The 12,760-nt window shown below is 43.6% G+C and overlaps 1 protein-coding gene across 1 annotated transcript; it reads right to left on the bottom strand.

Moving 5' to 3' along the window:
• Nucleotides 1-6,275: 6,275 nt before the first annotated feature.
• SRSF5 (serine and arginine rich splicing factor 5) lies at nt 6,276-12,104 on the bottom strand. Its single transcript, XM_078602299.1, has 8 exons — nt 11,958-12,104; nt 9,937-10,101; nt 9,516-9,586; nt 9,039-9,170; nt 8,533-8,614; nt 7,552-7,625; nt 7,320-7,430; nt 6,276-7,192 (listed from the first exon to the last, which is right to left on the bottom strand). The coding sequence occupies exons 2-8, from the start codon at nt 10,063-10,065 to the stop codon at nt 6,916-6,918; spliced, it is 876 nt and encodes a 291-aa protein (XP_078458425.1). The 5' UTR covers nt 10,066-10,101; nt 11,958-12,104; the 3' UTR covers nt 6,276-6,915.
• Nucleotides 12,105-12,760: the final 656 nt, after the last annotated feature.

Raw genomic sequence — 12,760 nt, 5'->3', positions numbered from 1 at the left:
TCATTTTTATTTTTTATATTTTATTATTTTCCTTCTACGTGACTTTACCGACAGAACCAAGAAAATATGATTAATCTTTCGACGTAGAAACACTCGATGAGGCTTGAAACAGACAATTTTGTGCAGAAGTGAACATGACTTCGTGAACTTTACTTGTTGATTCCTCCGCCCATGTTGAGGCCTCGACCCACGAGACTGACTATTTAGCCTCATCTCCAGGGTGGTGCAGATGTCTTGTGACCACAGTTTAATTCTCTAAAGCGTAATCTATATTTTTAAATGCAAGATTCATTGAATACAGAAATGTACATACAAAGAAAACAAATGTTCGGGGTCAATTCATTTGGGGGGTCACAAGACATCTGTATCACCCTTTAGACCAGTGGTTTTACAGGTAGGAACAACAGGTTCCACATTGCCCACCAGGGATTATTTGTCTGTCGTGCATCGGAATTCCGCCCACCCATGCACCTCCCCCCCGAACGCCGAGCAAAGCCGCGATTGGTTGAGGATGTCGGGGAGGGTGGGGGGAAGGTAAACACGCCCACTCATATAACTGCCCCCCCCCCCGAACGCCGCGCTGTCCAACCAAGTTCCTACCTGCCCACTCCGAAGGAACATGTTAACATTTAATACTGTAAGAAAATACATAGGGTTGATTAAACAAAGTAGTTGTACTTATGTGTCCGTGCTTAATTTGTGTTTCGATTTACCTTCTCAAAAAATATGTCCATGTCTCGCACCCCCAGGCGGTGCGTGCATCCCAGGTTAAGAAGAACCACTGATTTTGACTGTTACACCACCAGATTGCAGGATAAAACATGTCTCTCTCTTCCCTTGCACTGCTTGATATTTGAATTCCCTTCCAGTGTCTCTTCTCCCAAGCTCGTATAATCTTGCTGAAGAAATGTATTAACACTTATCTAATCCATTACAACTCTGCGTGTGCTGTTGGTGGCCACATATTTGTTTTGGAGGGCCTTTAGAGCTCGACTCAGCACATGTTACAAAAAATGCGCCAGAGTTCTTCTAAAATTGTACTCACTGGCGAGCTTAACAAGTCTGGAATTATTCCATTACTTCAATGCCACCAGTAAAATGAAAGCTGTGCACACAAGCCATACTGTCACATATTTTGTCCGTATAATATAGCTTCTACAGGGTGGTCCAGATGTCTACTGAGACCCAATTAATTGACCCCTACAGTTTTTTTTTCCTTTGCGTATTCACGTGTGTTGTACATAAATCTTACTTTAAAATATTAGTTTTTAGAGAATTGAACGGGAGCACTCATAATGCTGATACGCGGTGAGATGCGAGTAATTGTTGTGTAGTGTGTGCGCCAGGCAGGTGTCTGGTGCGGTTTTGCTTTGTTGCGCCCTTTTCTTTGAACGCATCTCACTGTATTAAGCGAGCGAAACCTGTCCTGATGTAAAACAATAATCTACATTTCCACCAGGGCTATGTCTAGATAATTAATTTTAAAGGAGAGCTCGACAGATCTGCTTTAAAATGAGAGTTATCCAGCTCGCCTGTCAGAATTTGTTAGGGATTGTGTAAAACATTCGTTTTTAGGGAACACCCTTTCCGGAAAAAATCCGCTCTTCACTCCATCAAAAACACGCGAGTTATGAGCCTATGACAAAATCACAGAGTGCCAGATCTCATCAGATCTTGGGAGCTAAGCAGTGCTTGGATGGGCGTCCCTCGTGCATAAACAGCTGTTGCAAGCTGCTGAGGAGCTTCCTTCTCAACAGGTGGCATTGCAGGAACATGAATTGTAGTACTGCGCTATGCCCCTATATCGATGTCCCTGACCTTCACCAATTCACACTGACCAATGTCTTGTCAAATACCCCCCACACATGTGTAGTGACTAACTCGGAGACAGTAAGACTTGGAGGCACTTATTTTATTGAACGAGCAACATCGGGATAATACACACCCTACGTGGGTACACACTATTACTGTTGCTAGCCGAAACACAACACCACGTGGGTACACACTATTACTGTTGCTAGCCGAAACACAACACCACGTGGGTACACACTATTACTGTTGCTAGCCTATACACACCCTACGTGGGTACACACTATTACTGTTGCTAGCCGAAACACAACACCACGTGGGTACACACTATTACTGTTGCTAGCCGAAACACAACACCACGTGGGTACACACTATTACTGTTGCTAGCCTATACACACCCTACGTGGGTACACACTATTACTGTTGCTAGCCTATACACACCCTACGTGGGTACACACTATTACTGTTGCTAGCCTATACACACCCTACGTGGGTACGCACTATTACTGTTGCTAGCCGAAACATAACACCACGTGGGTACACACTATTACTGTTGCTAGCCTATATACAACACTAACCATCTAACACTGACGGCGCTGAGCGGAGACAGCCAACAACCATCTAGCAGCGCAATATCGAGTGAAGACGGCAGCTACGATGGCGACGAGATGGTAACGACGACGATCTTGAGCAGCAGGATGGGGATCCCACTTCCAGTAACAGCCTCGAGGTCCCCCACAGGGGCCCCTCTTATACTCCCAGCGTGGCCTCGCTCCGCCCAGACCACGCCCCCTTCTGGAACCTACTAGCGGGTTCCCGAGGCTTCCCGATGGGCCCCCCTCTGTGACCTTTCCCCTTTAGATGCCCCCCTCTCGTGTCTGTCTTGGCCTGCTGACATGGGTACTGCCATATGCCGCAGTTACCCTTCTCCGCCAGCAGCCAGCGCTATGCCACTACACATGCGTGCATGAGGAAGCCCTCGTCGAACAGTGGATTGACAGAATGGGATGTAAATGTATGTTATGAAGATACATTTAACATAAAATAAACATAACTTTTCTTGTGATGTCAATGCCATTGGCGTGTTCATGTCCGTAAGTATAATTAATTTTGCCTGCTCATCTAAAATGTTTAAGAAATGTGATGTCACATGACTACTCGACATCTGGCAATTTCACGACTGTATACAAGTGATGAAAATTATTTCAACAAAAACCCCATCACTCGTGTTTAGGAAAGACATTGCATTGCTACATTTGGTTTAGAGCCCATGGTCATTCCACTGCTGGATGAAGGTGTTCCCCCATGCCAGCCAGAACACCTTTATGATCAGTTTATGATGTATGAAGACGTGCAATTTCCTGAAACATCACCTCTATTTCCTCGTGATATGTGTGCCTGTGCTGCATCTCAAAAATGTTCGGGAGGTAATGTGGTTTCAACAAAATGTAATTGGTATGTCTTTCATTCTGTTCCAAACGGGGTGTTCACACAGCACAGGAATACAACCATACCTCAAAACAAGACGGTGTGCAGCATACTGATAATTCATGTTTAGTGCATTTCACTATAAATAAGTAATCTGAACCATTTGCTGAAAATGCTTTGTAGTTTTAAACAAGTGAACACAAAGGGATGTGGATATATTTTCACGGCGTAGATTTTTTTTTATAGTAAATGTAATATGTGCGAGTTTAACTTTCAGTTTAAAGTTGTAGTGTTTTAGCACAGATGGAGTGCAGATGTGTCATGTCAAACAGAAGCAATGACTCAATCTCTTTTCTCTCGTCTGCATGCTTGTTAAATGCTCACAAATGCCACTCGGAGGCAATTTTGGTGTTAGTTATAATTAAAATGTGCTTATTTTTTTACTTGCAAGATAAAAAAATAGGAGCGGGGGGAAACCTACTTCAAGTAGGAAACTATGTGGTATATTTTTGAACCCTCTTTACTGATTGAAACAGCCTCGTATACTGACATGTAATAAATGACAGCTTCGAAAACCCACTGTTTGATCATACATCACCACGCTGGCCATTGCATGTTATTAATAAACACAAAGTATAACGCGTACATATTTTACACATCAGACGCATTGCTCGATCGAGCCAGAGCTGTCCCACCCATGTGTAGTTTGCATTTTGCACGTGCATTTGTCGTCCATAAGTGGACAAATCACTATTTAACAACACATTCCTGCGGAGGGAGCTGGTAGGAACGTTGGGTTGCTCGGTCAATGGCCAGTCAACGGCGGCGTGGTGTATTCCGCAAATATGGCCGACTGTGAGGGCGGGCACAAGCCGGCGTGAGTAGGTTAAACGTTGAGTTTTATATGGGCACCACGGGGTGACCAGCCCCTCTCCACCCAGCCCCACCCCTTCCAAACCCCACCCAGCCCCACCCTCCTCACCCAGCCCCTCCCCACCCAGCCCCACCCCTCCCATTATTGGATGCACGACGGACGGACACAATAATACCCTGTGGGCTGGTGGAACCAGGTGGTTCCTACCAGTAAAATTCAATTGATAACGATTTTAAAAATCCAAACGTCTAAAAACCACGAAAGAAAATACATGCTGTATTGCTTGAGAAAGTGTAGTGCACTCTAAAGACAAAGTGTGGTGAGATAACAGCAAGGCTGAAATAAGTTAAGAATTAGAAGTGACTTCTTGCATTTCTTATGATGACATAACAAACGAAATCTTTGTTACACCACCCTACAGATCCTGTCGTCTATATTATGGGCACATGAATGCAGATGTCACTTCACTATTGTGCATCTTTGCGAAATATTTATAATAAGAAATGAACACTTGCCCATACATAATGCAAGAGATTGGGCCATTACCCATGCAGGTCACTTTGCTCCGTTAACTTTAGCCATTAGAATTTAGTTGAACACTGCCTTTTCACCAGACCGAGGGAAAAGTAGCAGTGGCACTGAAGCCTGTAAAGCAACTTGCATAGCCCATTATGGAATATTGATGCGTATAAAGAAAATATATCCACAATTATTGTATCAATTGACTGGGGAATGTATTCGACATTATCTTAACACATGAAGGCGCTCTGCACAACGACAGTGGCAGAACTAATGGGTGTGCTCGACGCATTCTCTTAGAACAGCAATGTTTCCAAGGCTCAGCAACCCAAAATGTGGGGTGTTTTTACTAACGGCTGACAAATGTATGGCCCATCCGTCAAACGTAGCAACGTGTCGATATGGACGAAAAATGTCAACCAAAACATAACAGGAACCACAGTAGGTCAAGATGACATTGCCATTCTTGCTGTGTATCTTAAAATACCCTCAAGTGAGCAGTTTGAAATTTTTAATTTGGAGAGGACATGGCAACAGGGAAGTTTTTTTTCCTGCCTCTTTTAACTTCCTGTTGAATTATCCGTTTAAGTTGATTGAATTGGGTATAATTAAGTTTGATTACAGTTAAAAAGGTGTTTTGTAAGGTTGTGAAAAAGTAAAAATTGTCCTGCAAGAAAAATACACATCTCATTACCGGCTCTTGTGAATTCCAATGTTTTAAGAATTCAACCCGAGATGGAAGAAAATACCAATCCCGAAATTACCGTACTGACAAATACCATATTCTTACCATTTAAGTTACTTGAATAGGACTGTTTAGTGACACCTAGTGGTAATTTAACGTAAGTTTCCTGTGTATTCATAAGACTAGAGGTCTTAATTTTTTACCAATGTGCATTTAATTGTAATAAATCAAATGCTTAAACACCAGCCATTTTATCCTAATTTCCTTCCCAAACCACATTGGTAGCTAACATTAAAGGTTAAACTAGCCAGAGAAAATATTTTTTTTCAAGAATCCCTCATTAACCGTGTCTATGGGTGGCAACACGCTTGACTTGGAAAATAAAACGTCACATTTTGCTGGAGCCATTCTAACCCCGCACCCAGAAAAATTGGTTTGGCTTTTAGTTCATGCAAAGGAAATGTGGGGGCATTCCCAATTTATCATGAGCTTGTACGATCTTTGAACATTTTTCACAGCACCGAATTGGATTTCAAATTGTAATCCACAAATAACGTAGGAATATAAATCACGGCGTTTCGATCGCAACAAGCCATCGTCCTCAGGTGAAACATGCCTCTGTTACAAGGCATTATATAGAGGGAGAGGGGAGGCCGCAAAGGGGCGAGAGGGTGGGGATAAAATTCAGAGGGCTTGTGTGAAAGAGAAATGTGACAAGGAAGCTTAGATACACTTAAGAAAATTTAGAAATGTAATGCAACTCAAGTCGGCTAACTCAACAGTTAGCACTTTACCTGGTTGATCACGTCTATTATTTATTTTCCTATCTACGTGACTTTACCGAAAGAACCCGAGTATGAAATCCTGCAGTCACGAAAGCTTCTAATCAAGATAGCATCCACAAAGTTTGGTTCTTTCGCTCCATTACTTGTGCACCACTCACGTGACAGAACACATGAAAAGGAATGTAATTGACTTTATTAACATTTTGTAAATCAAAATTATAAAACTACAAGACTTAATAATTAACAGGACCAGAGAGGCAAGGTTAACTTTTTACAGTTGACGCATGCACTTTTATTCATAAATGAAAATATACACAAATAACATTGTGTTAATAAAAAATGCGACGGCAATAACTCAAGGAGTTATGTGCATGCGATGCACAAACGCATCCACTGACGTACATGTCAAATATCTACTGGCATATTCACAAAAGAAAATTATACCAAAACAAAAATCTGTACAAAATTCCAGGTTAATGTCGCCTTTAATGCAGCAAATAACAGCTCTTTGCAATGAACAATGTTAATATTTACCAATCAGTTTGTCTGGAGGGATATTTAAAAATGTCAATTCATATTTTTACTTTATAAATATGAAACTGGACCGAATACCAGGCCTATTTACTTCTAACGAAAACATTTTCAAATGGTTCATTGTTAAGGAGGCGCTGACATTTGCTGCATGTTTTGATATCAGGAAATTGTCTCGTGTGAATTGACTCCAACAACCTAAACATAGTGCTCAGAATACAGACCCCCGAAATGTACATAACCCACACACAAGCAACCCCTGCTCACAACCACACACTCAAAAACTATTCTCCACTACTAGCAGAGCGGGAACGCGACGGAACGGTCAAACTTTTCGGCTTATTATTAGCTTGGTCGGCGGCGGGGGGCGATCTGCTGCCACTCCCCCGCTTCGGCGGAGGGCTGCGAGAGCGCTTTGCCGGTTGGGGGCTCCGGGAACGCCGGGTTGGTGGGGAGCGACGGGATGGTCGGGGACTGCGGGAGCGCGAGGAGCTGCGGGAGCGCGACCGGGAGCGGCTATCAGACCGGGAAGATCTGCTCGAGCGGGAGCGGCTACGGGAGCTGCACAAGAATCGCACACAAATACACAAGGTGTCAGCCGACGATAACCAACCACAACTCCATGTTATAAATCTTACATTCGTCTGTGAACGGCAATGTTTTGATAAATGCAAGGTTCAATACGTACCTCTTGCGTTTGTTTTCTTCAACAAGCTTTATTTTTCTTCCATTAATCTCCTTTCCATTAAGCTTGTCAATAGCATTCTTCATGTCATTTCTTGTAGCAAATTCCACCACTCTGTAGAAAGACAAAAAATGAAATGTTAATATAACAAAAATTATTCATAATTTATCACCTTATCCCAAGACGTTATGGCAATTTTACTCGTATTTTTTTTCATCCATCTATGACCACTTACCCAACATTTTGATGAATCCTGTGAGCATCAGCAAAGGTGACCTCACCAGCCTGCCTCATGTAGTCCTTCAAATCCTGCAATGACACCACACAAGATGCTCAAATTCTCTGTATTCGACACTGGGCCAAAACATTTCCCATCAAAATCACATTTATCAAAGAGAAATGTGTTTCAGCATGTTAATGATTGCACAAAAATTTACATGAAAAATGCAATTGTTAGAATTGTATGAGAGCAAGAAGTTTAATAAAAAAAACATTATGTGGATGTCATACCCAGACAGGACCACAAAGAGGTTCCGGATGGCCAACGGACCACCACTAGCCTGACACGAGCACGTATGACACGAAGGACCCCTTTGACCGAAGACACGCACTTTCGCCCGCGGGAGAGGGACTCTGCTCCTCGGGGACGCCGCCTCGCCGGATGACGCGTTACTCTGCCCGTTACCGCCGGCCGGAATGCCAGCAAGGAGCCAGAAACCACCTCGAACCGCACGAGCAGACCCAGGCAAAGGCCCCTCTCGACTCCAGTAACGCTAGGCACGATCCTCTCCGCTGCTCGGGACGCCATCCGACTAGGAGCAATTTGTGGACCTCTGGAGACCCTGATCGGACCAACCCCGCGACAGCGACGTGGCCAAACCAACGACCCGCACGACCCTTGCCCGGTGGATCCGACACATTTTAGCGAAAAACCTGCAAATTAGCGCAGCCATGCAGAGCGAGGCTGCTAGGTAAAAGGGTTATAAAACATTGGTTACAATCACATGTCATCAATCAAAAATATAAAACTTTTCACATTTTACATTAAATGCACTTCACAAACACAGAATCAGTATTTCACAAATATTAATACAATTATTGTTTCTTCATCTTTAAAGCAATCATGTTTTAATTACAAAGTTCAGTTACATTTAGCAATATTTCTTAGTTTCAAACATTTATAAAATTCAAAGAATCGTTCGACAATTAGTTATACCTGCCAACTGACAGTAGAAGACAGGTTCTCGACAACCAGGCGATGATCGGTCCTGCTTGGAGGTCCATATCTGCCACCACTACTGTAAGAAAACCAGCACAATCAAAAAAATCAGAAACCTGAAACGTCACTATATCTTCTTGTTTAAAGATGTATAGATGGGTAAACTACGCAAACGAAACAAATAGGTGGAGGGACAACATTGTAAAACAAGGCTTAATACGTATACATAATGGTAATGTTTATATTTCTTAAAATTTCGAAAAGAGCAGGGTGGGAGTGATTTTGCGAATACGGCATTTGATAATAAAATGCCACATTACAGGTGCACCCAATTGAATCAGAGCATATTACCCACGATGACTTGGATAAAAATAAATTACACTTTAATATAGAACTTCTGTCACACCGTACGTCGCCAACCGTTCTAATCGGAGATGCGGGAGCGGGGACGACAGCAAAGTAAACACAAAACCACTTAAGAGGGAACAAATGATGGTCATTACCTGGCAGAGCTGGACGATGGTCCTCCTCCTCCACGAGGGCGGTAGGTGGGCGGAGGGCCCGAGGGCCGGCGCACGAACGTGTCCATGCGATCTCCGCGAGCCCGGGGAGCACGAGCGTGTTCCACTGTCATTCTACCAAACAAAAGCGAGTTAGGAAACAGCAAGCACATGAATGCTTTATCTTCACGAGTGTTTTATGAGCTGTATGGAAGCCTAACAAGTTAATGGTCAGGGCAAAACTTCTTTCCTTATTTGAATTTGGCCGACTCCCAAGTTGACCAATCAAGCAATACAAATGCCTCTGTCATTCATCAAAACCAAGAAAGCCCCCACTGAATCGGGGTCTATTGCTCCATGGAATAATACAAAATGCCAGTTATTGACATACAACAGCAACTTTCACTGTTGAGACACCATCACACGAGGTAACTTTATATGGTCCAATATCCATTTACAAGATAAGAGCAATAAACAAACCTTTCATTGTTTAGCTCCCTGCCATTCAGGTCACTGACTGCATCATCAGCATCTCTGCAATCATCAAATTCCTGTAAAAGACAAACATGCAGATTTTAGATGATTGATGTATGACATGCCGTATAATAAAAGAAGAATATTAAACAAAAGTTATTTTAAGCAACATTTTTTACTATATTTTAGCGATTGCAACGCTGTTAGAAAATGTACAAGCACAGCTCTGTTATTCCGCTGTTGGCCTCCACACAAAGTGCGGGCCACGGGGGTTATTAGACCATAACTTCACCGCGCCATTCTGTGCGGGTTGAAGACAGGGAGCATAGACACTGAGAACACAATGGACTTTGCTGCACTCTGTTGCCTGCAAGTTGATAAAATACCTGCTACAATTGTTCCACCCACAACGACTTCGTCAACTTACCACAAACCCAAACCCTGCTTTGATGTCAATGTCTCGGATCTTTCCGTAGCCCTTGAAAAACTTCTCCACATCCTTGGTCCTGACATGTGGCCCCAGGCGCGCAATGAAAACTCGACTGGATGAACTCATGTTTAACAGCTGGCACAAGACTAACCTATGAAAATCCTGGAAACAAAACAAACAAGGAGGTTAGAAAGCCATAAGGTTACAAGTAATACTCTTTGGTTCTTTCGGTAAAGTCACGTAAGTAGAAAAAATAAGTAATGCCAATGCAGCTTTCATCCCAACATACATTGGTTCATAAATTGTCAATATATTCCAAAGCGAGCATCTATTATCATAATTCCTTACAATGTGTTAATTTCTTAAGTCTGGAAAAAAGTTGTGCAAAGAACATTGCTTCATGTTTATTGACCGTTGGGATAATTACTACCCCGCTAACATGGGAGTCATTTTATTTGCTAACACCAGTTTATAGTATTATGGCCTACTGGCATGTGGAGTTGTTGCCCAAACGCATTTATCTAGGTTAAAATTTGTTGTAAATTCGATTAACATAACGGACACGAATGTAGAATCGTACGAAATGTTATACTGTTAAGGTCTCAAAAACCCGCAAATATTCTGCAGTGTTATACTGTATTCTTGACGTCATTTGCATTAATGTGGGTGTCACTGCCACAATTAAGTTATACAACTCAAGTGCAAAGGGGGGAACCGGACACTTTGCAAACAAATGGTTTGCGTTTCGTAAAATAAAGCAATCGATAAAAACTTTGCATTTAAATAATTTCCGTCCGTACAATGGCGATATGGTCGCGATGGCGCAATGATTGGTACGCTGCCCCATATGAACCCGGCCGCATGGACACTACTTTTCATATCCAGGGTGACGATGTCGGGTCAAACGACAACCCATGCCGACACGCCGTTAATAGACGTACGACTTATTTATGGCCCGAGCCACAGCTGGACATGGCTTGTTATTTTACAGTGCGGGAGGAAATCTTTACTTAAAAATGCAAGCAAATGTCGGCCATTACGAGCTGCCCAACTTCCATAAAGTGACATTACCTCGGCACAGCCAGAGGTGCGAGAGCGAGCCTCGTGATAATCCCCTCCATATATCAACTTACAACTCAGAACCTTTAAGAGCAAGTTTATTTACAACAATACCAACACCAACACGCACATGGGGCCCAATTCAATATCAACTGCGCCAGGAGGGCTTCACATGCACCCCTCACGCTTTACATTCCCTAGCTCGCACAGGCAAGCCGCGTGTTTAACGAGCAACGCCATTGGCTCCGCGTGCATCACGTGGGGGTACGGCGGGGCCAATGAGGAGCGGGGAAGAAGCGGCGGGCGCGCACATCCGCGCTACGGATTCTAACGCGTGCCTCCATCTTGCAACTCCGTCCATCTTGTTGTTGTGTGTGGGGAGGTTATGAAGCGTTAAAATGTCGAATTAAAGACTTTAAAAATGAAACGAGCACAAATGCACGGCAAAAGGTCAATTGCCAAATTTACTGCAAGGTCCCTAACCCAATAATTCGCGCGTAAAGCCGATCTGTCGATTCAATAAGTTGCGTTACACGTCGGTTCAACACGACGAGACTTTATTTTTACACTTGGGAAGATTAAACGGCAAAACGTATCTCGTACAGTATATTCGCGATTGCATTAAAGGGGGCTTAACAATAATAAAGGATGTTTTGACGAACTTTGCTTGAGCGACGTTACATTACTTTAAATATTTTTTTAAAACGAGAATAGGCACATGATCGGTGAAAGCATCGACTAAGCGTTTGGCATACTTGTAAACACACTGTACAAAGCCATGCCGTGACCAATGTCACCTCGGCTACACCTTCCGCTCATAGAAGCACCGTATCCGAACGGAAGGGGGGACCAAGACCTCGCTGGTGTACGACCGATAACCCTCCGCTCGTCACGTAAACGAATACAAGCAGCAAACCAAGGCGATGTGTGTGTGTGGGGGGGGGGGGCGAGCTCGTTACCTTACAGCCTCCGCTCCCCACGTTCGCTTTGTCTCCGCCAAATGAACCTACGCCGCGTCCGCCCGCGTGCTTTTAATATCCCAGTCCGCACAGGCGGGCAGATGCTCTCCTCGACGAGCGATTGGTTAGTTTCTATTCTCAACCCCCCCCACCCGGCCACACTCGCAGCCCACGTGGTCTTAATTGTCGCTCTCGACCAATCGCGCGCGCGCGATTAACAAGGAGGCGACATATGACGTCACGACAAATGTGCGTGCGTGACCAATCGCGCACGCGCGATTAACAAGGAGGCGAAATATGACGTCACGACGAATGTGCGTGCGTGACCAATCGCGCGCGCGCGATTAAAAAGGAAGCGAATTATGACGTCACGACGAATGTGCGTGCGTGACGCAATGTCGCCACTTCGTACGGACTGTGTAGATTGTTTACGCGAGTGACGTCATCCACAGTTATCAAGGTGCGTGACGTGTACGAATTGTGAGAAGAGGTTTTCATCCTTTTTAGGAGGCTCAAAAGAAAGCTGTCTCTGGTGTGGACCAAACAGTTTCAGAGACAATGCATATGTTATCAGAGTGTTGTTTTTTGTTTGCATTCTGACCACAAGTATTGTGGTTAATGCAGACATGATTCCTTGTAAAAAAGTTTCAGTTTGGTGTTTTAACATCTTAACACCTGTTTTGTTGCCAGAATAAACTCCTTAATTTAATTTTTTTTAAACAACGGTTTTATTAACAACTTCGTTTCACTCGCGGTCGAGAAGTACTTCAATCATGCGGCGCCTGCTCCCACATCAAGGCTTA

This window comes from Lampetra planeri, chromosome 18, assembly GCF_965212315.1.
Source record: "Lampetra planeri chromosome 18, kcLamPlan1.2.h2, whole genome shotgun sequence".
Lineage (NCBI taxonomy): Eukaryota > Metazoa > Chordata > Hyperoartia > Petromyzontiformes > Petromyzontidae > Lampetra > Lampetra planeri.
This window is presented reverse-complemented; position numbering and strand designations above follow the sequence as displayed.

What these genes read in the sequence shown, in the direction of transcription:
- SRSF5 (XM_078602299.1), bottom strand. Translation starts at nt 10,065, where the DNA reads ATGAGTTCATCCAGTCGAGTTTTCATTGCGCGCCTGGGGCCACATGTC. An exon ending in AAGCAGGGTTTGGGTTTGTG is followed by an intron (nt 9,587 to 9,936) that starts GTAAGTTGACGA and finishes TGTCTTTTACAG; the next exon opens with GAATTTGATGATTGCAGAGA. An exon ending in AGGATTCATCAAAATGTTGG is followed by an intron (nt 7,431 to 7,551) that starts GTAAGTGGTCAT and finishes GTCTTTCTACAG; the next exon opens with AGTGGTGGAATTTGCTACAA.